The sequence below is a fragment of the Copadichromis virginalis genome, linkage group LG23 (genome assembly GCF_057382275.1).
Source record: "Copadichromis virginalis isolate Kocher_CV1m ecotype Utaka linkage group LG23, C_Virginalis_male_GT1.1, whole genome shotgun sequence".
NCBI lineage: Eukaryota > Metazoa > Chordata > Actinopteri > Cichliformes > Cichlidae > Copadichromis > Copadichromis virginalis.
In genome coordinates this window covers 21,623,647-21,649,514 of record NC_140639.1, presented here as the reverse complement: position 1 = coordinate 21,649,514, position 25,868 = coordinate 21,623,647, and the positions used below count along the sequence as shown (strand labels likewise).

At 43.5% G+C, this 25,868-nt stretch overlaps 1 protein-coding gene and 1 long non-coding RNA gene across 2 annotated transcripts; one reads left to right on the top strand and one right to left on the bottom strand.

The window, feature by feature from the left end:
• Positions 1-101: 101 nt before the first annotated feature.
• LOC146680796 (uncharacterized) lies at positions 102-4,912 on the bottom strand. Its single transcript, XR_014918146.1, has 2 exons — positions 1,795-4,912; positions 102-1,709 (listed from the first exon to the last, which is right to left on the bottom strand). It is a non-coding gene; the product is annotated as an uncharacterized LOC146680796 (long non-coding RNA).
• Positions 4,913-11,869: 6,957 nt separating this feature from the next.
• LOC146680795 (E3 ubiquitin-protein ligase TRIM39-like) lies at positions 11,870-17,722 on the top strand. Its single transcript, XM_085449250.1, has 3 exons — positions 11,870-12,061; positions 12,752-12,789; positions 14,869-17,722. Exons 1-3 carry the CDS (start codon positions 11,959-11,961, stop codon positions 16,549-16,551), a joined length of 1,824 nt encoding a protein of 607 aa, XP_085305376.1. The 5' UTR covers positions 11,870-11,958; the 3' UTR covers positions 16,552-17,722.
• Positions 17,723-25,868: the final 8,146 nt, after the last annotated feature.

Below are 25,868 nucleotides of genomic sequence, written 5' to 3'. Positions count from 1 at the left end.
CTGTCAGGTCACAAATTTTGAAGCCAATACGATAACCTTATCCCACCAACGCTGTGGAGGTCAAGCTTCCTCCAGACTCATAATGATTCTCTGGAAAAGAGTAGAATTCTTAGAACAGAGTTTATTAAACATTGTCATATGAACAGCAGAACAGTACATTTAAAAGCAGAAATAACACATAAAAAGCAAGCAAACGAAAAGTGAAGCAACTCTGGGGTGCAGAGCCTTAAAACACAAAAAGAAAACACACACAAAAGACAGACAGGAAAGAAGCAGCAGAGAAAAGCTACTCAATGCATATCAGACTCATGTTATATAGGGATAGTGATTCCCCCCTCCCATCATTGGGTACCCTTTCATACTTTGTTTTTCTTTTCATCTTCCACTTATGATATAAACAACCCTACACCATAACTTCTTGCAAACCAGCATTTCAGCCATCATTGCATTGGGTTCTTTTGTCAGTTTTATGGCCAAAGTGAGTCTAAAAGTCTGCAGAAAGGCTGTTAATCAGTAAATCCATTCAACAATTTTGTTGGGTGCGCATGCCAGACATAAAGTGCTATCCATGCTGAGTAAGGGTTTACTTCTTCGCCTTCTGGTGTTTGAGACGAGAACCAGAGTCCCAGGTGCATGCCCTGCAAAGGCCAGGTTATTTACTTATAGAGATATTGAAAGGGCTGTACTTCTGCTTTACAGTCATTTAAAGAGTTGCCTGCTTTGGCTTTACAGTCATTCACAGAGCTGTATGCTTTTGTCTTGCACCCGTTTAACGGGCCATACGCTTTTATCTTACAGCCCCAGAAAGGGCCACAGTCATTTGCTTTACAGCCTTTACAGGGTCCTATGTGCATACTTTAGCAGTGTCAAGCTGAATTAACCTTTTGTTGGACCAGTAACAGTTGGCCATAACACTATCAAAGGTTTCTTACTGATCCTCATTGTTACAATTTTAAACAGTATTAATCTGCATGTGTTCAGAGAACAAATAGCAAAAAATTTTCTTAATATAATGGTAGATATATTTAACCTAAATAAATGGGCCATGTGATGTGAGCATGCAAGTTAAATGCTTAACCCTTGTGTGGTGTTCGTATTTTTGTTACTCAGCCAGTGTTCATGGGTCTGGAGGACCCGCTAGAGTTTTGGCTTTCCAAATTAACACTATCAAACAATTTTATGTTAAATTACTCAACAGATGTTTACTTCATCCCAATTACAAGACATATGAACAGCAAACATGGTTAATTTTTTCCCTTTACCTTTGTTAGATCACATTTATGAATTAATGTGCTTCTCGTTTTTCTTTTATATAAAATGTTATAAATAAATCAGTTATAATCAAGTGGAGTGAGTGGAAAGACACAACACATTTACACGTGAAAAAATAATTGTTTAATTTTTCTTTTGAAAAAAACTGAACACGGGTCTCACAGACCCGAACACCATACAAGGGTTAACACAGTGACTCCACTATAAACACTTTATTGTGAGTATGCACAGTGTCATGAACCAAAGTTCCGTGCGCAAGCTGGACCCAGAAGCAGAACTCACACACCAGGGTAGGAGAGAATAAAGAAACCAAATTTTATTATAACTAAAGGTGTCCCGTGAGGGTAGCCGGAAAAAACAACGTGTGGAACAAGAAAACACCGAAGGACCGGGGAGGTGAGTCACGCAGGGAACGCCGAGAGCAGGGCTGTGGGAGGCTGCAAAAAAAAAAAAAGGAGAAACAAGATTACTGGGGTGCGGAAAAATGGCAGCATACGAGGGAAGGGGGAGTATGCATCTTACGGTGATAGCCGGGCAGAGTGAACCAGAGGGGGGGCTCCAAAAGGGGTCGAGGCGGCGGGGCTGATCGTGATCCAAATCTCAGGCGGGCAGGTGGACAGGCAGGTGGCTCACAAAAAACGCCGAGTTGTGATCGCTGAGAGACGACTACGGACTGGCGTGGAGCAGCAGGTAGGGCAGGATTAAATAGTCCACCTGGTGATCGCCTGGGATGGGATGCAGGTGTGGGGTTAGCAGCCACGCCCGTGGGCGTGGGCATCCCATCAGCACCCCGGACGCCGGGCCGCGGACCATGACACACAGTATACATGAGTATATATGATTACACACATTTTATGAGAGTAACTATGATTACATGTCTAGTGATATATATGTCATAATAGAATCCACAACAGACCAGAGCTAAATAATAAGCCTGTTCATCTGTTATTCTGTAAAACTTTAATAATACAATATTTCCACATGATCTGATTCTTTTTCTGCTGTTCAGGTTTCGTTCCTGCTGTTCGAACATCTTTTTAAAAACTACTACTAATAATTTCTGACAGTGTAACCCAGTGTTAGTCATCTGATATGTGATGTATACTATGCAGTTCCATTCAGTTCTATGCAATACTAAAGTATTATGATATCACTGATTTATGACTGTCACCACAACATATGAGCTCACATTTAGCTTTGAGAGAGCAGACTTGTGTGAGTCTACTGCAGGAAATATGACTGTAACGCTGCTGAAACCAGTGTGTTTTCACATTTTTTAAAGGGATGAAATGAGAGTTGATTTAATAGCGGCACTGATCAGACTACATTTATTTGCTGCTCCCCCTAAAATATTAATAACAATCCATGAAGCAGTCAGGTAATAGATCCTGGATCATTAATTCAAACCAAACATATGATGTAAGTGATGTTCTTGTAAGTGACGGATATACCAGGGATGTTGAAGTGAGACAACATACATAATTCTTATATTAAGTTCAGTTCAGTTTTATTTATACAGGCGCCAAATCACAACAACAGTCGCCTTAAGGCGCTTTAAACTATAAGGCAGACCCTACAATAATACATAGAGAGAAAAAACCCAACAATCATATGACCCCTTATGAGCATGACTCATAAGGGGTCAGTGGGAAGGAAAAACTCCCTTTTAACAGGAAAAAATCTCCAGCAGAACCAGGCTCAGAGAGGGGCGGCCATCTGCTGTGACTGGTTGGGTGAGAGAAGGAAGACAGGATAAAAGACATGCCGTGGAAGAGAGCCAGAAATTAATAACATATGATTAAATGCAGAGGTTTATTAGCACATAGTGAGTAAGAAAGGTGACTGAAGAAGAAATGCTCAATGCATCATGGGAATCCCCAGCAGCCTACACCTGTTGCAGCATTACTAAGGGAGGATTCAGGGTCACCTGATCCAGCCCTAACTATATGATTGAGCAAAAAGGAAAGTTTTAAGCCTAATCTTAAAAGTAAAGATAGTGTCTGTCTCCCAAATCCAAACTAGAAGCTGGTTCCATAGAAGCTGGCCTGAAAACTGAAGGACCTGCATCCCATTCTACTTTTAAATACTCTAGGAACAGCAAGTATGTCTGATGTGCGAGAACAAAGTGCTAGAGTTGTACTATAGGTCATTAAGATAAGATGGGGCCTGATTATTTAAGACCTTGTATGTGAGGTGCAGGCTTTTGAATTAATTTTTGGATTTAACAGGGAGCCAATGAAGGGAAGCCAATACAGGAGAAATATGCTCTCTTTCTAGTCCCTGTCAGTACTCTTGCTGCAGCATCTTGGATGACTTAGAGAGATAGGTTGATCATATGCATATGTAATGTAAGGTGTTATGATGACATCAAAGGAAGCTTCAACTAAACCAGATTTACGGTGCTGTGCAAAAGTTTTAGCCAAGTGTCGAAAAAATGCTGTAAACAAAGAATGCTTTCAAAAATTGAAGTGTTAATCATTTATTTTTATCAATCAACAAAATGCATTGCATGTGTTACGGGTCCCAGATGTGAAGACCACAATAACAAAAAGAATACAAATCTGTAAAAATAAAGGTAGAGTCTCAGAGAAAGAATCACAGGAGCACTCGTGTCTTTTCCCGAATTGCATCTCTTATTTCAGATCAACAAATATAATTTACATCCAGTGCTTTCACTTGTCAGATATGCTCAATAACTGTAAAAGGTAAATAAAAGGCATTTGGCAAATATATGCATCTATGGTCATTACATTTCTCCAGTTTACACTGTTAACCTCACTATTCCTTCACTCATTTACATCAGCAGTGCAGATAGCATATAATGCCTTAAACGTCTTATTGCTCTTTCTCACATATAGGGCAAACTCAAAATAGCTTATCCACAAATCTGATATAAGTGCATAAATCTTACTAGATTAGACAAAACACACCTGGATGTATTACTTTGCAATGTAACAACATAAATGTACATTCATTCTTAGCTTATTCTTAACATTTCCACATCACTTGAACCATAAAGTATATATAAGATATTTTAATCTCGAATAATCTGATGTCAGGGCCTTTACAGTTAAATTGGAGCACCACACACACATATTTGCTTGTTAAATGGAGTTTACCAAGTTTAAATACATCCCGCGGGCTGGCGAACTCTCGCGGTAACTCTCGCGATAACTCGCGGTAACTCTCGCGAGACTTGGGGCTGCGCGGCTCGGCTTTACCACCGCTGCGGTGCCGCGCTTCAGTAATTTTCAACTAAACCCCACTTAAGGTTACATCGGCGGTGTCAACATAACTCTCAGTAAACACCGAAGTAGAACAAGGCACAAAACCCTCATACACTGTATTTTTAAGACGATACTGACCTGTAAAAATAAAGGTAGAGTCTCAGAGAAAGAATCACAGGAGCACTCGTGTCTTTTCCCGAATTGCATCTGAGAGGACAGGAAGTTGGTCCGCTCTAGGCAACCGCGGGCGAACGACTACAGTGTCAACAGTTCCGCTTATTATTTCTCACTTTTACTCTCCTCAATTGTTATGGACTACACGTAATGAATGTAAAATAATAATTGTCTTAATTGCTGACATATGTTTTTCTTAAAAATAATAAAATTTCCCAAAATGTGGTAGCACATTTGTGTTCACCACACATGAACACAAGAGAAATCTAAATCAAATCAATATTTGGTGTGACCACCCTTTGCCTTCAGCACAGCATCAGCTCTTCTAGGTACACTTGCACACATATTTTAAGGAACTCAGCTGGAGAACTAATCCTTCTGTCTCTTCATGTAATCCCAAACACACTAGATGATGTTGAGATCAGGGCTCTGTGGGGGCCATACCATCACTTCCACTACTACTTGTTCTTCTTTAAGCTGAAGATAGTTCTTAATGATTTTGGATGTATGTTTGGGGCCGTTGTCCTGCTGCAGAACACATTTGGGGCCAATAAACAATGATTTATATTTCTGAAAGCATTCTTTGTTTACAGACTTTTTTCCACACCTGCCTAAAACTTTTGCACAGTACTGTATATCATATCCTTGACTCAGCATAACACTACATGATGTCAGAGGACATCTGAAGATGGTGAAATTCCCATCTGCCGAAGCCTTTGATTTCTCAAGGCTGAAGCAGTGGCCTGTGTTGCTACGAAGCTCAGCCTAGTGGAAGGCGATGTCCGGGTCGCTACACTGCTATATTCACTTGGGAAAGAAGCAGAGCAAGTGTTAAAGACCCTCACTTTTGAAGAAGGGGAAGATGAAGGTGAGCATGAGACAACTATTTCATCCCCAAAGTGAACACAATACATGAAAGAGCTTGTTTTCATCAGCACACTCAAAGGTTGGGGGAAACCACAGAGAAATACATAAGAACACCCCATGTGTTAGCAGACACCTGTAATTTTGGCTGTGTTAAAGAAGAAAATACCCTTGAATGACTGGTCATTGGAATACTCAACAAAAAGATATCAGACAAGCTGAAAAAGATGCCTGATTTAACCCTCAATAAAACAGTGGAGCTTGTGAGACAGCGAGGGGCTAGTGCTTGTGCAAACCTAAGTTAAGTTGCTTACAAAACCCAGCTACACGGGGACAAGCAGAAGCACAGTAAAAGCCATGCAAACAAAGCACAGAACACAGGAGTCAAAGTGAAACAGTACCAAAATGTGAATAAATGTCACAAATGTACAAGATATAGTTGAGTACATCCAAAGAACGATAAACGTCAGGGCAGAAATGTGAAACGTGGTAGCTGTAAAAAGCTGGGCCATTTCACGTTTGCTAGTCGCTCCCGTGTGGTCAATAAAGTGTTTGCACCACACAAGAAAGTGAAAGTAATGCGACCTACTTTCTACGAGGAATCACAGATGTGGAAGATTCTACAAAGGGATGGACTGTAAAACTACTAATACAAGGTTCTCAAATAATCTTTAAGATTGACTCAGAGATTGATAGTGTTATACCAACAGACAGCATCTGATAAACTTGCCTGTAAGCCAAAACTAAGAAATAAAAAACCAGTGAAGCAGTTATACAGCCCTGGAAGCAAACTGAACTGTGTAGGTAGTTTATTTTATAGCCACCACAATGAGGAAGGAGAAAAGAATGAGGTTTAAAGTCAACATGAATAAAGCTTCACAAGGCATTCACCTCTCAAGTCACAATGTTGCAGCTACCATGGGCCTGATAAAACTCATGGAAGAAATAGGAGCTTCAGAACAAATCTGTGAGGGGAGGTTGAAATCAAACCCATCAGGATCACACTCCGAGAGCGTGCACTTCCTTACAGTGTGATGACTGCAAGGATAATGTCAGTATCCATGTTACCAAAAGTGAAGAAAGAACTGGATCATTTGGCAAACTGTGGTGTGATTCAACCAATTCCAGAGCCAACTGAGTGATGTGCTCCGATAAATTTCTGTTGGAAACAAGAAACAGATCAGAATCCGTGTTGATTTGTAAGAGCTGAATAAGGCACCATAAAAAGAAAAATATGTTTTACCAACTTTTGATGACATTTTGCCTAAACTTGCAGGTGCCAAAGTATTTTTTCTGTTAGATGCTGCAAGCAGGTTCTGGCCAATACCACTTTATATGGACAGCACCAAACTGACAACTTTTATAACCCCATTTGACAGATACTACTTCAAATCAAATCAAATCAAATCACTTTTATTGTCACATCACATGTGCAGGCACACTGGCACAGCACATGCGAGTGAAATTCTTGTGTGCGAGCCCCACAAGCAACAGAGATGTGCAAACACAACAACACAAACGAGCAAAATACAAGAATGGCCAACCTGAAACTAATAAATATATGTACAATATATAATAGTGTGTGTGTGTGTGTGTGTGTGTGTGTGTGTGTATACACATTTTTACAAATTAAATAGTAAAAAAAAAAAAAAAAAAAAAAAAAAATAAAATATATAAAATATACAGAGTTGAATATGTGCAAAACAAGTGGCATTTATATACAGTGTGGAGTGCATAATGTTGAAGTTCCAGTAGTGAAGCTGAGGTGTCTATGACGTGTTCAGCAGTCTGATGGCCTGATGGAAAAAGCAGGCTACCATTTGGTATTCCCAGCACCCCAGAAATCTTCCAGCGCGAGGGGACAGAACTCTTGAAAGGACGTGAAGGAGTAGCGGTCTATCCTGTCAATATACTGATATATGTGATATAAAGTGACCACAAGTGTGTTGTGTTTCCACAGTATTTAACCGTCTTCCCAAATACATCGCACACAACATAATGTCTATATGCTGAACGTAAACTCAGTTATGATCTGTGAACAAAGTCAAGATTGCGTGTTTTGTGGTCTAATGTTTTGTGCCTCGGATTTCTCATTGGCTCGCACTCTTGCAGAGCATAGTACACACATAAATGAGAGGCGATTGTAGTTCCTATTAATAGTGTATTACTGACTATCCTGCTAACTGGCGAGTTTGCTTTTGTCTGTATGTCATATTTACAATTAAAAATAAAAAAGTTACAAATTAAAAAGTTTAATCAAATTGGATATTGATATTTTCATATGGGAATTGATCCTGCAACATGAAAGGCTGGTAATGGAAATATAGATATTTCAGGATCGCTCCTCACATCACTACCCCTCAGTAAGTGAATGCGATGGTAGACAGCAGTGAGGAGGAGAGTGTGAGTGCATTGCAAAATATGACTGACACCCATAAATGAAGCAGCATCTGACTGCAGTTAAAAGAAGAAGAAGCAGATACTGTCATGATCGGAGGCAATAAGACGCAGGGTTCTCAAGCATGAACCGCTTTTATTGAATTGTAGCAGCAGTGTACGTGGCTACATCAATTTCTGAAAAACATATACACACCAGTATTCTAGTGACCTCTAGTGGCTGCCCCCATGGTAGCCTTACTAGGACAACATAAACAGATTTCGCAACACTAAGAGGAGGAACCGCATCAGCCTATCAAAGCTGAGGCATTTGATTTTTCTGAATGTTAACCTGCACTGAGGACATACTGTTTGGCTACTGAGTTTGGTTCTGCTTTTGTTCTGTGGATTTGTTTACAGTGTTTGTTTTTGTGTTAAATTAGAATTCAAAGTTTGATTAAAATATTAACGAGCCCACTGAGCCCAGCCCATCAGTCTGAGGATGGTAGATGCTAGTCCGAATAGATTTAATGCCCAGTAATTCTTACAGCTCAAAGTGCGAGACATGAACGATGTGCCCTGGTTAGTCAGTATTTCTTTCGGAATACCGACCCGGGAGATGACCTGACGGCTAACCGCCGGATTTAACCTATGCGTTTTGCCCCTAAATTTTAGCAGCAGCGACGCTACCGGATTCTTGTGAATATCCCCGTGCACACATCTCACCTCCACCCACTCTGCTTCCAACAATGCCCCGGGACGAACCAGGCTCTGGTGCACCAGGGTCTCCGTGCAGCCCGTGTCGACCAAGGCATGGCTTATACACCCTTGACACCTTACCGGTATGTGGTATGTCCCTCCTGAACCGGGGCGGGTGCTGGAGTCCCAGCGACCAGGAACACCTGCCTGACCTCCATAAGCAGACACTCCCGGCGCAGATGCCCTGGCCACCCGCACTTCCAGCACTCCGGCCCCGGCGTCTGTGCGGCTCCTCGTGGCTCCAGGGCAGCACCAGCCGCTACTGGAGTCCCAGCTGGAAGCAGCGGTAGGAATGGGTTTCTAGAGCTCCACCTTGTGTTCCTTTCCGCCGCGGCCGCCATCCCCCCCTCCAACCTGCCACCCCGGGCAGCCGCTATGACGGGCCCCGGCTGTTCTGCCGTGGCTCCTCCCGTGCAAGTCCTGGGACCGCTGCTAGATGGTCCTCCGCCAGCGTGACCACCGCCGTCAGAGTCGCCGGGCGGTGGCAGCGGACCCAGTGAGCCGTAGCCTCCGGCAACCCCTCCAGGAACTGCTCGAGGACAACCAGATTGAGCAGCTGAGCTTCCTCTGGTGAAGTCCCGGCCGCACCCACCTAGCTGCTGCATCCTCCAGCTGACGAGCCTAAGCAAATGGCCGCTCCCCTCCTGTCATCCTGCTGGCTCGGAACCACCGCCGAGAGGCCCAAACAGTCCAGGCCCATTCATCCTCCGGCCATTGGCAGGCCAACGCCGTGGCCTGGAAAGCTTAGACCAGCAGGTCTTCCCCCTCCACCATCCGGTTTAACGGCCACAGTCCCCAAGAGCTGCCCCGGGGCCGCGGTCTGCTGCTCCGATTGTTGGCATAGCATCGCCAACTGCTGACCCTGAGTCGCAGCCTGACGAGCCACCATCGCCGCCATGTCCTGCATGATCTGGCCCAGCATCTGTAGCGGTTGGGCAGGCGGCTGGGGCGCCGGAGGAGCAGGCGGGTTGGGCTGGAGATGCGACATTGCGGCCTGAGTTTCGGCACCACTGTGATGTCAGACCCCAACACATGCAAACAGACCGTGGGTATGGTGACAGCACACTTATTTTATTATCACTGTTGTTCACTGTGGTTTCAGCTTACTACACGGGACACAGACACTCCCGCTCAGTGGTCACTCCGCTCTCCCTCCTCGACTGTCACTGAAACATAAAAAGAGTCACAATCAGTCACTTGTCCCCAACACCTGTTCAGCCCCGCCTCCATGCCGCCCCGGGAGCTCACCGTGCCACCCCTCCTCTGCAGCCAGCCAGAGACCACACCCATGCCACAAAGTTAAAGCTTGATCAGCTGTTTTTTGAATTTATTTAATATTACTTTCTAATATCAACTGATGTTTGCTGGAGCCACAACTGTAAAACCTGCTGGTCATGATATCGGTTTGGATATGTGGTGAGAGGGAAACATGAAGATGAAACCAGGAGATGTCCTTACTGAATCATCAGAGCTGAACAGGTGATGGAGAAACACGTTTACCTTTTAGGTGACATGAATGGGTTGAAGGGAAGCTATGAACTGTTTCTGAGAGACAAATAACACCAGCTGACAGGTGGTAACTGTGCAGGGGCGGCTCTAGCAAAGTTTTGCCAGGGGGCCAGGTAGACAGGGAAAGGGGGGCACAAAGAAATACTTTTCTTTCTTATTCTTATTTAAAATGTCTAGCTTTTACCAAAGTGGTCATCTGATGTAAAATGTATAGAAATCATATATATATATATCCCAACAAGACAGTGTACATCACTGTCACAACAGCGTTTGTTTTCATTTAAAGGCTTTATGGCTTTTCCTATAATACCTGGTGGGCTGGTCTCTAGGCATGCTAGGCGGATTTTTTGCCCCAGTCCAGCCCTGGTATTTCCACACACATTTCTACCCTGTGCTAAATTATTTTTTATAAAAATATGAACATTTACCTTCTTCTGATTTATTTATGTATTTTTAGTGCATATTTATGTCAAAAGTCACGTGAAAAAAAATATTATCACAAGCAAATATTTTTTTATGTCACCGGTACAGATATTCATTGTTACTCATGTAAATAAATTCTTTGTGCCTATTCTGGTTGTGTAAAGTTTAATGAGTCAACATTTTCATGGAGTTTGAAGTAAATTTTAATGCAAACCAATTAATAACTCAATAAAAACATGAGGCTGAAATTAAAATAAAAATGGTTTTAAAGCCTAATTTCACTGAAAAAATAATCATAAACTGTGTGAAACTGAGTGTTTAGAGCTGTCTGAAGTCTGAACTTAGAGCGCACAAGGATCAGTTTCAAAAACACTCACCTCATTATTTGAAACTTTGGTCATGTTTAACATGAACATTCAAAATTGGAATTGTTAATAAAATCATTTTCTTTTCTTTCTCACTCAGAGTGCAGACATGTCTGCTGCCAGCTGTCTTCTACCTGAAATTTAAGGCTGTGGCAGTGTAGACTTCGTGGCCCAACATATCCCAGAATGCATAGCGCGGCGATGGGTGTGGATAAATTTGCAGAAAAAAACGGCGGATGAGGGGCGGCCGAAGAGTACACTTTAAGTACGGAATATTATGTCACTTATTTATGTGCAAATGTTTAATAACGAAGAACATTAAACATTACTGTTGGCCACATGTCGGCAAAGTTATGTGACATTAGTGATGTTTGTACTAACTTGGTTTTAAAGCCTTTACTTTAAAATATACGCCGTTCAATAGCTGAGCTTAATCTTACAGAGAATGATCAAAGCTCATGTAGCAAGAAACAAACAAATGAACAGAAGATTTTCTCCTTCATTTCTGTCAAACAAAGCTGTACGACACGTTTCCAGTGGTTAGTATCATGGTTGCTAGGCAACCTGGGCAGTGCAACAGAGGCTTTTTTTTCTTTCTTTTTTTTTAAACTTTATTGACAAACAACAGTATCAGCGCAACGGAGGATAGGCCGTCCCATTACACAAGCCTCGCACTTCCGGCCTTAGCGGTCTTTGAGTACGCGGCCCTTCAGGATCGTTGAGGCTGCGTACTTTAAGGCTGCAGACCCTGAATTGGGAGACAGCCCTTTTCTTTACTCTTCACTGCTTCTTCCGGTTTTCTCCTGCTCTCCACCTATGTGAGCGTGGTCTTCGGAGCGTCCTATTTTCTTTTCTTGGCAATGAAGACGTTGCTTTTTTCTCAATTTCTTAAAAGATACAATAATAGTTGACTGAACACGAACTGTGATCACGTCCATCAATACGCATCCACGCACTGCTGAGCCACCGCCTCTCAGAGGCGGAGCAACATGCTTCAGCGTCAGAGTCCAGAAGTGAAACTCACAGTAAAGACAGCAAAACTTGTTTCTCTTCACAGGAGCGTCAAACTGAGCTCTACAGCTGAAGGAAACGGTTTCCAGGGCCTAATCCGTGGATCGACTTCCTTCGAGGCGTGGACGTCTATCAGCAGAGAATGTACCTTCACCTATCAGCAGAGAATGTCCCTTAGTCTGTAACACAGTCAAATATATTCTCAAGTAATATTCAAGCATGCCATTCAGCGTGTTAGTACGAGCTCGGGAGCAGCTTGGGAGAACAAGAAAACAGAGACTGCTTTAGATTGTCTTCCCAAAGTGACTCAACTTTATTCACAAGTACAACAGTTTATATAGAGGGTAAAATTCATGAGACAGCAGATTATCAGTTTAAACCAGTACAGACCAAGATAAGGCAGCGTCTTCCTGCCCTTGGGTGAAGAAGCATCCTTTGTGTAGTTTATTAGTTCAGCTACAATTGTGATTATCTCAGCGACATATTTTCAAGGCACAAAACGAAGAGTTCTTACATTAGTGAAATCTGAAACAAACCATTTGGCCTTCAACAGGCGTCTAAAAGATTAAGAAACTAATGTAGCTGAGGGAGTGATCTCTGTGGTATTTCAACCTTGTACCAGCCTGTGATTCTCACACATCAATTCTTGGGTCAAAGAGAAAAATAACTAAAACAAAGGGGCCTTATTGAATGACAGAGTTTTCCTGCATAATGTCACTATAAAACAATATCCAGTAAATGCTACCATGGTACTAAAATACCTAACAACAGCCTTTCTGAGCAGCACAGCAGAGCGTCTTCCAACACGGGTAAGTACAGATGATCACGATCACACTGTTTTAAAGTCCACATGTTAAGCCTCCTCTTTGTAACCTGCAAATACGGTGCAGTTCACCTGCTGGTTGGGGTATTTCCACACACGTCTCTACATTTCTCTCCTCTTATAAATTCTTTTTATAAAAATATGCAAATTCACCCTGTTCTGATTTTTAGCGCAGTGCAAACAAATGGTAAACTTTCACTTTCAGTAATCCTGATCTGCAGAGATGATGCTGCGTCATCTCTGCTGCAGACACTGTGCGATTTTTTTCAGTCGCGCGATTCAGCTCCTGCTCAAACTGCACGATTGACTCGCAGGGGTTAGAAGTTGGTAGGTCACGATGCAGGGTCTCACACTATACCGCCCGATGCTCTGATGCGACCTGAGTGCTCACACTGTGCGTCCATAAAAATGAAGGTTATAACAGAAATTCTGTCGCTCGCTCTCCCTCTCTGTCTTTCACTCACACAGACACGCCACCACCATCAACTTTGCTAAATTTCTAATGAAAAACATTGATCAGGCAGCTGTGATTGAGCAGCAGTATAGATCCAACTATTTTCACGGTTGTTGTGGTCGTGATAATTTTGTGAGGCCACACCGAAAAGGCTCGGATGAGCTTTCCAAAGCTCTACAAGTTGTGCCTCCATCGCTTGTGTCCAGATCACACGCTGCACAGCCGTGCTGCTCCGTGTTTTTCGCTGACATTTGTCTTTGCGCGTGCGCAGTGTGACAAACTACGGTGACACCCTCACGACTCTCAATCGATTGATGATCGGGAGCGGGTCGTGAGGTGTCAATCGCTTCTCGTTACCCCACGTATACTACACGATGCACGACGCACGATGAAGGCCAAAATCGGGCCGATCGCCAAAACGGTCGCACGACTCAAAAATCGGCTCAAAATGGGCCAAAAATCGCACAGTGTGAGCCCAGCATTAGATGTGGGGACGATCCGGAGCTGTGGAAGCAAATTTATGCCAAAACTCAGGCGACAAAAACATAATCATTAGCAAATAATTTCATGTCAAAGGTGTTTTAGATTTAATGATGTTTCACATTAACTGGTGTTCAAACAGATGTGTCGCAGATTCGCTTTTCCGGAGCCGCTACAGACAAAGCAGGAAATAAACACTGAAAAGGATGTCAGTGACAGTTAGTTCAAACCCAGTCTGTCATTGTTGTTGCTCTTGACCAAAAAAATATTTAACATGCCCTTAAGTTTATCTGGTAATAATCCCGTGCACGAGGCGACTGTGAAAACTGCAAACAAAACCAAACCGATGCTGTTCAGAATACCATGAAAGTTACCAAGAATCTTGTTGTTTTTGTTATCAGTTTTACCATATTTTATTACTCCCATGTGATTTCCTCGTTGTTGCCTGTCTGCACTCAAATGTGGCCCAGTCCACTAATGCCACCTGTGTCCAAGTGCCATAGCCTACAATCAGATTAACTTGTGATACATCTGCGTCTGACTCTATCAACACATTGAGTAGAAGCTGATTGCACTCACACTTGAAGCATTTAAATCGACCCACAAACATCATTTTCAAAGATGGTTTGTTAAGACTGAAATCAGTCATTAAGCAAACAACAACAAGGATCATTTATTTCTGTTTATTTAAAATGTGTAACATCTGTAATCGCTTTCTGCACAGGGGAAGTCCACGTGGTTTCACTTTCCACAGCAGGTCCATTCAATCATTCCATTAAAAGATGCAACAAATGAAAAACTTCATAACGAGGATCAGGAAAGGAAGTGTGCCTCAGGACCTGGCAATTATAATTTGGCCAAAATACCTTCACCCATGAAATATAATTATTTGCTTGTATTCATTTTTTTCCTCGCATGCACGATGAGGCTAACTAATAATAAAAAAGGATTAATTAAAAAAGTTAGTATTTTAAAAAAGGCTTCACAGCCTAATGTCATTGAAATAAATTATTATAAACTGTGTTTAGAGCTGTAAGAACTTTGACCTCAGTATTTGAAACTTGGGTCATGTTTAACCTAAACATCCACCAGTGGAATTAATAAAATCAGTTTCTCTTCTTTCTCACTCAGAGTGCAGACATGTCTGCTGCCAGCTGTCTTCTATCTGAAGATCAGTTTCTGTGCTCCATCTGTCTGGATGTCTTCACTGATCCAGTCTCCACACCATGTGGGCACAACTTCTGCAAAAACTGCATCAGTAAAAACTGGGATATCAGCTACAGGTGTCAGTGTCCCATGTGTAAAAAGGTGTTCAGGATGAGACCTGAGCTGCACATCAACACTTTCATCTCTGAGATGGTTTCTCAGTTCAGACATGAAGCTCAGCAGAAAGTCAGCAGCTGCAGGTCAGAGCAACAAGCTGCCAAACCAGGAGAAGTTCCCTGTGACATCTGCACTGGAACCAAACTGAAGGCCCTGAAGTCCTGTCTGGTGTGTCTGGTCTCCTACTGTCAGACTCACCTGGAGCCTCATCTGACAGCTTCACGGCTGAAAAGACATCAGCTGATTGATCCTGAGGAGAACCTGGAAAGCAGGATGTGTATGAAGCATGATAAACCTCTGGAGCTGTTCTGTAAGAACGATCAGACATGTGTCTGCATGCTCTGCTGTGTTTTTGACCACAAGACTCATGAGTTTGTTCCTCTGAGAGAAGAATATGAAGGAAAGAAGGCAGAGCTGGGGAAGACTGAGGCTGAAATTCAACAGATGATCCAGAAGACATGGCTGAAGATTCAGGGGATCAAAGAGTCAGTGAAGATGAGTAAAGATGCTGCAGACAGAAAGAAAGCAGAAGGTGTTCAGGTCTTCACTGCTCTGAAGGAGTCTGTTGACAGACGTCTGAACGAGCTCATAAAGGAGATTGAAGATAAACAGGAAACAACAGAGAAACAGGCTGAAGGTTTCATCAAAGATCTGGAACAGGAAATCTCTGAGCTGATGAAGAGAAGCTCTGAGGTGGAGCAGCTCTCACGCTCTAAAGATCACCTCCACCTCCTCCAAAGCTTCTCCTCTCTCAAAGCTGCTCTAACCACCAAGGACTGGAAAGAGGTCAGTATCCATCCACCATCATATGAGGGGACTGTGGTGAGAGCTGTGGATCAGCTGAAGGAAACACTCAATGAAGAGTTTGAAGACTTGTTTGAGGCTGAGCTGAAGAGGGTCCAGCAGTATGCAGTGGATGTGAGTCTTGATCCTGATACAGCACATCCTGAACTCGTTGTGTGTGACGATGGAAAACAAGTACAACGTAGTGACAATAGGAAGAAATGTCCACACAACCCAAAGAGATTTTCGAAGTTTGTTTGCGTTTTAGGAAAGCAGAGTTTCTCTTCAGGCAGATTTTACTTTGAGGTTCAGATTAAATACATGACCAAATGGATATTAGGAGTGGTCAGAGAGTCAGTCAACAGGAAGGAAGCCATCACACCGAGTCCTGATGAAGGTTACTGGACTGTAGCGGAACATAAAAACATTTGTGTAGCTCTTGATAAACCTCAAGTCTGTCTTTCTCTTCAGTCTGTTCCTGAGAAGGTGGGGGTGTTTGTGGATTATGAGGAGGGTCTGGTCTCCTTCCATAATGTAGATCATGCAACTCTTATCTACTCCTTTACTGGCTGCTCCTTTATGGAAAAACTCTGCCCACTCTTCTATCCCGGTGTTAATGATGATGGTAAAAACTCTGGACGTCTGATCATCTGTCCTGTGATGGTGGGTGATGGCATCAGTGATGATGATGAGGATGATGATAACTGATCATCAGTCAGTCAGTCTGATCTTTTTTCATGAAGAGATTGCATCAATTAAAGATTAATCGTAACATTAAACCAACACAGAGAAGAAGTCCTAAGAACAGAACTGAGCAACTCAAACCTGCTGATGAAAACCATGATATTCAGTCAGAACCGGCAGGTCAAGTCAGCACGCTGAACTTTAATTGATTTGTTTGTTTTACTGTTTTCAACTTGATAACAGTATAACCCATTTGTGTAATTTCAGTTTGAAAAAGACCTTTCCTTAATTTTCTTCCAGCGTTTTAAGGCACAGATGTTGTGAAATATCAAACAACAGGATTCAGAAACTCTTCTGATGTTTTAAGGTGTGCACTTAAATAAAAAATAAAAATCTGAACTTTTGTTTTCTCCTTTCATGTTTTTTGATGATAATCAGCTGCTGAACTCTAGTCTTCTTCCCTGTAATGTGGCAGCAGCATATGAGGTGAACAGTTTGGGAACAGGTTCGTGTCTCTGTTCTCATGGAGAAAATGATCCATTTGAGGAAATTTCATTCTGAGAATGCCGAAACTCTCTTCTTCTTTCAGTTTTTACGAGTGCAAACATTCAAACATATACTGTTCACAAATATGAGTACAAATGTTAATATTTAATTATTTTCAGGCCTGCAGTCAAACAGATTCATGTCTTTGTTCTCCTCGTCAAATTCCAAATCATCATTAATGAAGCAGATTTAAACGTTACATTTAAATGGGAAAAAATAGCTTCTAACTGTTAGTTCAGGTTTTATCAGGTGGCACCAACACATTCGTCTGAAACACATTGACGTGTTTATGATTTGTTCCTGTAAATCTGTATTTCTTATTGATGCTCAGATCAGACAAGCCCTACAGGACAGCTTTCTATATTTCATCCAATATTTCAATAAAATTGATCTCTGTTCATTTTAAAGTGGTAATGTTTTGAAAGTTTGAGATATTTCCTAATGTTGATGAACAGTTTGAGTCTTGAAGACATAAAACTATTGTAGTTATAAACTGTAATGAATGTTTAATGGCAGCAGAATCAGATGTGTAAAAACTAAGATGTACTGTTCATCTGAAGATATCTCAGGCTGTTCTTCATCTGTTTTGTAAATAAGACTTTCTACTGTCTGCTCTGTTTCAAGGAAGATAAATAAAGACTCGTCTTTCACTTTGGGCTGCTGGTTTCAGATTTTTAAAATCTGCTACTGTGATGCTACTTTCCAGAAATCTGATTAGTGAGTTGGTCTGGTTTCTGCTCTGGAGCAGGTTAGGTCCACCGTATAGGGATTAAATCTGAATTTAGGGTAAATGGAGAAAAATCCCACACGTCTGATATGTTTTTACAATATCTTTTTATTAACTCCAGTTGCGATTTATTGTCAAGAAGTGTCAGTAAACTAATGAATGTACTAACCAATTAAAAATTAATTCAAGTCCAGTTTAGTTGACTGCCTTCATTAGAATAAATGTGTATTGAGTCTCAGTCACTGAATAAGGTGACTCCCTTTAACGTAAAAGCTTAATAAAGTTTAAAATGCAGAGGGAAGCCCGGTGTCGGCGTGCTGATGCCGTGCCCGATCGTTTTTTCTGACCTGGTGAAAAACCAAAACGAATGACTCGAGACAGACTTCTTCAATTCAGTCAACTTCTTTATTTCAACCCCTGCACAGGAGGGAATCAGGTCAGCATAAAGTCTCTTGCAGATTCAAAGGGCAGTCCTTCTAACTGTTACATTTATATTATTCCAAAGTTCCTTATTTACCTCCCACCTTTCCTGTTATTCTGATATCACGTTCGCCTATACGACATACACAGTTTTGATCAAAACAACTTCTTCCTCATCTGTCGTCTTCTACCTTTCCTTTTAAGGTCTTGCATCTTTAACCCCATTCTTAAATGCATGTCTTAATTGTTTATGTGTGTGTGTGATGTACATGTCTGATCTGCAATGTGTGTGTGTGCGGGTCATGTCAAGTGTCTTGAGTGTGCGCTTTGTAGGTGTTAAGTGTGTTGCGCCCGGGGTTTACGCTCTCCTCCTTAGTTCTGCTTTTCTAGTCTATACTTATCCAAAGTGTTAGACTGTTCTTAACGCTGCCCTTTGTCCCCCCCCTCCCGTTATCTACTGCAACTTCTGTACTATTTCTTAGTATCTCGCCTATGCATCTTTTTTCTGTGATGTTGTTTCAACTATTGTTGCTCCTAAGGTCACACAGGGGCCTGCTTAAAAGTATAATGTTTAAACAGCATAATGCTAAAAAGCTATATAATGCTACAGTGGGGCAAAAAAGTATTTAGTCAGCCACCGATTGTGCAAGTTCCCCCACCTAAAATGATGACAGAGGTCAGTAATTTGCACCAGAGGTACACTTCAACTGTGAGAGACAGAATGTGAAAAAAAAAATCCATGAATCCACATGGTAGGATTTGGAAAGAATTTATTCGTAAATCAGGGTGGAAAATAAGTCAGCCGGAGAGGCACTCTGTGTGCGTTTGTTCTTCTTACATTTGAGGCATTAGTGACACAAACATTTGAAAAGTTATGTCTGTAAGTGGGCAGAAGGGATGTTATGTGGTCATTCGCGGCTCAAGAGTTGGCAGTTCGTCTTGTAATCGGAAGGTTGCCTGTTCGAGCCCCGGCTCCGACAGTCTTGGTCGTTGTGTCCTTGGACGCCAGTGTCCGGCAGCCTCGCCTCTGTCAGTGCGCCCGGGGGTGGTCTGATGAATTTGTGAGACCACCCCCGCCCCCCCCCCCCCCCCAAAAAAAAACAAACAAAAACAAAAACTGCTCAACATAACTGAACTACCAAAGAAACACATAAAATCAGATCTGTAGGGAGAGGCAGAAACTCACATGCGTAAGAAAACACCTGACTTGTTCCTGGCTGATAATCACATTAAAAGTCTCTGCTTAGCCACCAGCTCTCACCTGCTGACAGAGGCAGAACGAAACCTGAAAAAAACTGAACTTTAGGGTCAGAATTCAAAAAGTGAAACTGAAAGAAATTTAAAATCTTTCTTTTAAACAAGAATCAAACTGAGCTCATCCAGCCGTTCTCAACAGCACGTCCAAATGTTCAGTTGTTGGGTATTTTTTAAATGACATATATACCTGTACACACTGGACATATACTCACATATATAATATAATCATATATACTCGTAACCATTATATATATACCTACACTGGAGAGGTTTTTTCTTTTAAATAGAATCACTGTGATAAGCAGCTAACCTACATGTTCAAAATCACAAGACCCACAAATATTATCCACAAATCTTATTCACAATTATATTAATGAAGTTTGTGCCCCTGTTGTACGAGCAGATGTTGATCAGTACTGTTTGAAATGTAATAATTAGGATCAATAAGTAACCTCTGATTGTGTTATGACCAACGGTGACAAGTCCAAACATATAGGGTTAATTCAGCTTGGCACAGCTACGTGTGCACCTGGGACTCTTTCTCTCTCTGCGCTCATTTTCATTTCCTGTCTGTCATTTTGTGTGTCTCTGCTGTGTGTGCTTAAAGTTATCTACACCCTGGGGTTACCTTTGCTTCACTTCGCTTGCTTTCTATGTGTTGTTTTATTGTAAATGCACAGGGCATGTTCATATGACACTGTTTAATCAACTCAGTTCCAAGAATTCTACTCTTTTCCAGAGGACCTTTTTCAGTGATTTAATTTTAATTGAATCTGAAAAGCTGGACTTCCACAGCGTTGGTGGGATAAGGTTATCATATTGACTTCAAAGTTCGCGACCCCACACAGTCTCATCTCTTTATGACGTGGATTACTTCTACATGAACACTGGATTACAGACTAGGAGTAAAAACAAACAAACATAAAGGCTAACCACAATTTGCTGCTTTGACAACTGTGACTCTTCTAATTAAAAAAAAGAAAGAATTAAGATTTAATAAAAAAATAAGAGTTTCTTATTTTTTCTGGAGCTTTGATTGGGAGAAAAAACATCTTCTGTTCTTTGGCTGTTGAACCCTTTAAGACATGATGCAGTGCATGCTAAATGTTGGACTGAAGTTCTGAATCTCTTATTTTAACTTTTGCATTAAAATAAAACTCCAACTGTTTCTGAGAAGGAATCCAACCTGACAACAAAGAATGGTAAATGGCCTGTATTTGTATAGCGCTTTTCTAGTCCCTAAGGACCCCAAAGCGCTTCACACTACATTCAGTCATTCACCCATCCACACACACATTCACACACTGGCGATGGCAAGCTACATTGTAGCCACAGCTGCCCTGGGGCGCACTGACAGAGGCGAGGCTGCCGGACACTGGCGCCACCGGGCCCTCTGACCACCACCAGTAGGCAAACATGGGGTTAGTATCTTGCCCAAGGATATTTGGCATGCAGCCAGGAGGCAGCCTGGGATCGAACCACCGACCTTCTGATTAGTGGCTGACCTGCTCTGCCACCTGAGCTACAGCCACCCCTGTAGCTCAGGTGGCAGAACAAAAGTCTGGATGGATCGCATTCCAGCATTTATCAGATGAAACTTTTTGTTTCACAGCTGATTCAGTGGGGAAAAAATCAGTCTGTCCTCAAAGGAACCTTAAACTGAGCTCATCCAGCCTTTTTCAACAGCACAGCAGAGCTTCTATCCAACACTGGTGAGTTCAAAGCATCACAGTCACTCTGTTTTAAATTTAAACTCTCTCTGTGTCAGGAAACATAATTATAACACTGCTGAAGCTGGTGTGTTTTCATATCACCACTCTCTCCCACTGGGGACACTCTCTGCTATTTCATCCAAGTTACTCCAGACTTCCTCTTTCTCTTCTAACTGACATCCAACCTGTGAGGCATTCACACTGACAACATTCAACATGACTCCTTTGATTTCTAGTTTCAAACTCATGATGCCGTCTAACACAAGATGGCTGGTATTGTCATCAAACTTGGAGTAAATAACCTGTGAAACAGTGTTCAGAGCACACTGAAATGTGAACTTTGGGCTCACAAGGACTACTTTCACATACACTGACCTACTTATGAGTATGAATGTGTATGAATATTAGATAGAAAGCACTTAAACAGAAAGAGCATCGAAAAAATACTTGTATGAATGGGGGAATGAGGCAAGTTGTGTAGTGCTTTAATTACTATATGAGTACTATCTGGTTGTTAAGTGATGACGTGATTATCTCAGTTGTTCTCCTGATTGAAGTTTGGTCTGTTTACAGCGTCCTGCAATGCAGTTGCATTTGTCCCTAACCACTGGGAACCCCTGCGTTAACTTTTATTGAGTGGAAAAACGTTTGCGTTCATCCTTCTTCTTCATGTGTTTACATTATGCTTGTCACGGTCAGTGGGAGCTGACTGTATGTAGAGTGAATAGTGGGACCCAATTGCAGACATGGAAGGAGACGTAACTTATGTTAAACACAAGGCGAGCCATTTATTGAGGCTGAAAAACATGAAACAGAAAACAAGGCTCAACCAGGGGAAAACTAAACTGAAACCTAGACAGGGAGAAACTATGGTTAACTATGACACGGTGACATGAACACGAGTATGCGAGAAACTATGAGGAGGTAACAAGAACAAGAAACATGAAACCTGAGCTGAGTCATGAAAGACTTAATCCTGACATGACGTGGTGGGAGGTAACACAGACGACCAGACAAAGACTGAACAAAAACATGTAGACTAAATACACACAGGAGGTGATTAGGGGAAGTGGAAACACAACCATTCCCAACCATTTGGAGCCACTGCACATATTTCACATTAGAAAAATTACAGGGCACACCACCAAACAAAAATGTCACAAAAAGGCTATTGATAATTTCCCCCCACGCACCAGATATAATGGGATTGGCTCAGTTTGTCCCCAGTATACCGTTTTTTGCTTTCTTCTGACCACTACTCATGCTAGGGCCTTCATCTGGATTGGAATTTTCATAATCATAATCTTAATTCTAACCAATATAGAAATTATCTATTAGATTACATTAGTCTTGATACAGCCTCTGCCACCACATCAGATCAATTGCTCTGGGCTCCTTTGATCAGCTCCATCACCTAGTGGGGGTGGGGGGTCATAGTTTGGTCCCGCCTTCACTGTTGTGATTGGTGTGGGGGTAGGGACAGGCTTAGGGCGTCGGGGGGTTCCCCGGAGGCATCTTTCTTGGGGGGCTCAACCCGGGGTAGCGGTCATGTCCGGTTAGGGGCTCTGTTGGCTCTCAGGTGACTGTTTCCTCGCGGCTGCGTGCAGCGGGACTAGGGGAGGGTCTGTGCTGACGGACGTGGGTTACTGACCTGGTAACCTGGCTGCCCCTGGGTGGGTCCGGGATGGGCGTGAGGTTCTGGGGGCGCTCCGTCTCTGGGCTGGGGCCCGGGCCGGGCCTCGGGGGCTTGGGTCCTGGTTGGTGTGTTGCCGGGGTTGTGGGCGGGTGGGTGCATGGGGGCCCAGCCCTGGAGCAGGGTGCCGCCGGTGCATCGAGCCACCTGGGGGGCTCTTCAACTGGTGGGGAAGATTGTCACATCTTGCAGGAGCTTTCTTCTCCTCAGGGGCTCTCTCTACAGGAGGGGGAGATACAGGAGAGGTGGAGGAAGATCTCAGCCTGGGTGTTTATTGTCTTATGTAGTCTGGAAGAAGAGTGGATGGTGGGGTGGGTGCAGTTTTCTCTGTGGTGGGGTTGGGTGGACTGTCCTGGGCTCTGTGGGGCCGGGCGGCGCTGCTGCGCTGGGCCCCGGTCTGGATGGGCCTGGGCCCCCTTTCCCTGGTGGGTCGCGGGAAATGGGGGTGCCTACTGGGGTCAGCGGGGGAGCTGGCCCCAGGGAGGGGTCACTTGCCCCTCCCTTCCTTCCCTCCCCATCTCCAGCTGCCTCCCTCTTCCCGCTCCACCACAACCACCCACACATGCAGGACCTTGGAGTAGGGATATGTCACCAGGGTGCAGAGGAGGCTACCCCCCCCGTCCCCTTCTGGCTGCCTCTGCCTCAATTTTATCCCACAACTTAGACATTCACATTACTCACACTCTCATTACACATACATATAGGATCTTGGGGGTGGGCACGATACACGGAATCCAAAGTACCATCAGGGTGTACACCTCACCCCTGGCGTCGTTGCCCACCTCTCAATGTTAAATACACGTAGACATTGAGGGCCAGCAGGAGGGACCATGCGCTTACCTGCTGCTCTCTGGCAGGTAGCTCCATGCCCTCCTGGGTTTTAAATGCACCTTAGAACACACATGCATCAACACTACAATGAGCGGGTGGAGGGAGGTTTGGAGTCTTCTCTCACCCCCATTCTCTGCGACCTGCTGGAGCGGGGGAGCTAGGAGGAGGAGTTGGCCGTCCGACTGCGGTCTGGAGTGTGGGGCCTCCCTGCTGCTGCGGAGTCGGGGCGGTCTGCCTCCCCCCACCGCAGGGAAAAGGGTAACACCACCTGGGTCTGGGGGCAGTTCCCCCCCTCCAGGGGCAAGGGTACCTAGACCCGGTTTGTAGAGTACGCTTGGGGAGTGTGATCGTGTGTACAGCGTCTCTTTATGTCTGTCTCCACGTTGGTTGAGTGTGGAGTAAGTGTATATGAGAGCATGAGGCTGGGAATGGATGTTTGTATCTGTGTGTGCCTGTATGTCTGTGTCTATATGTCAGGTTGGGTGTCAGGCGCCACCTCTCTGGGGACATCTTAGGCCCTCCAAGGTTTGGAGGCCTATCTCCCCCTACCACCACTTCCCCTGCCAGTGGCGGACTCCCTCAGACATCGGTGCGTTGGTGGTTCTTTGTGTCCGGGGGTGGGCGTCCAGGTACACACCGGCTCACTCCTTGGCGGCCGCTTATCGGGGCCTGGAGCCTGGGGCTTGCTCGGGCCACTTCGGAGGTGGGGTGCCCCCGGCCTCTCGGCCTGGGGCTCGGTCACTCAGGTGCGGCTGGCTGCCGGCGGAGCTCACGGGCGCGTCACTGCAACTCCCCCTGGTTTCTGCTCCGCGGCTGCTGAGTGAGCCCTCATCTGGGACTCTCCTCAGCTCTTTCTGGGACAGTGGCGCTGCTGCCCCTCTGTTGGTCTTCCTTGGTCTCTTGTGTTCTGGGGGCCTCTGGATGTCTGGAGTTTTGATCTCCTCCATACCTGCTTCATGCCCTGGAGGACGGGGCTGTGGCCCCCCCACACCCTCTAGCAGATCATTACATGAAGGAACCTTTTAAAAAACAAAAAACAAACGCGTCCATGCTCACAGGTGTACACACGGGTGATCACACCCACAAACTACACCCTTTTTGGCTCCTACCTCAAAGCACACTGTGTTCTGTTGATCTTATGTGCTGCACAATAATGTTTAATATTTAGTATTTACTGTCATATTCCCATATATCATTGTGATGTTGTTTATTCTATTACTCTTGTTCTCTTCTGCTTGTTTTCTGTTTTCTTTCTCAGCAGGTGACCCAGGTGATTGATATATGCATTTTTTTTCTTCTTTTTTTTCTTTTTCTGCTCATTCTGTTGGTTTTTGGTTTTTGCCCTTCTCCCCCGTCCCTCTTCTCAGCTGTTTCTCTTTCCCTCTTTCTTTCTCTCCTTCTTTCCCCCAGTCAAGTCTGTCCCATATTCAGTAAGTGAAAATAAAATAAACAATAAAAGGTGAATCAAATGGACCATTATGGCAAGGCTGGGATGGTCAATTTGGTAAAGTAAATCCGTTGGGCATCTTTCTTTGCCTTTAGACAACAATTCTGATGGCAAAAGAGCCAAACGGGACAGGCAAAAAAAAAAAAAAAAAAAAAAATGGATTGGAATTTTCTCCAGGACCCGGGTCAGGATGGCTACTTTTTCTTTTCAAATATTTATCTATTGCTATTACACGCTGTGTTGTCTGACTCGAAGAAAGACTATTATGTAATTTCTTCTTCATCTTCTTCTGTTTCACTGGCAGGTGGCAGCTCATTTAATTAGAGCAGGTAGTTACTGCCCCCTAGTGGAGAATGTAATTGTTTTGCCAGTTACTCATGCCTGTCACTTAGAGCAGCGGTCCCCAACCCCTGGGCCTCGGACTGGTACTGGTCCGTGAGTCGTTTGGTACCGGGCCACGAGAGTTGAGGTTCAGGTGTGAAATTTATGGTTTTCAGGGTTTTTATCGGTTTTCAGCGTTATTTTGTTATCGTTTTTATCATTAACTCTATTTTCCTGGGTCTTTTCACATGTGTTATGAATAAATCTTCTTTTTTTCAGTACCGGTACTAGTTTTATTTTGTTGTATTTATCCGCGACACCTTAAAGGCCGGTCCGTGAAAATATTGTCGGGCATAAACTGGTCCATGGCGCAAAAAAGGTTGGGGA

What these genes read in the sequence shown, in the direction of transcription:
- LOC146680795 (XM_085449250.1), top strand. Translation starts at nt 11,959, where the DNA reads ATGCTTCAGCGTCAGAGTCCAGAAGTGAAACTCACAGTAAAGACAGCA. An exon ending in CTCTACAGCTGAAGGAAACG is followed by an intron (nt 12,062 to 12,751) that starts GTTTCCAGGGCC and finishes ACCTAACAACAG; the next exon opens with CCTTTCTGAGCAGCACAGCA. An exon ending in CAGAGCGTCTTCCAACACGG is followed by an intron (nt 12,790 to 14,868) that starts GTAAGTACAGAT and finishes TTTCTCACTCAG; the next exon opens with AGTGCAGACATGTCTGCTGC.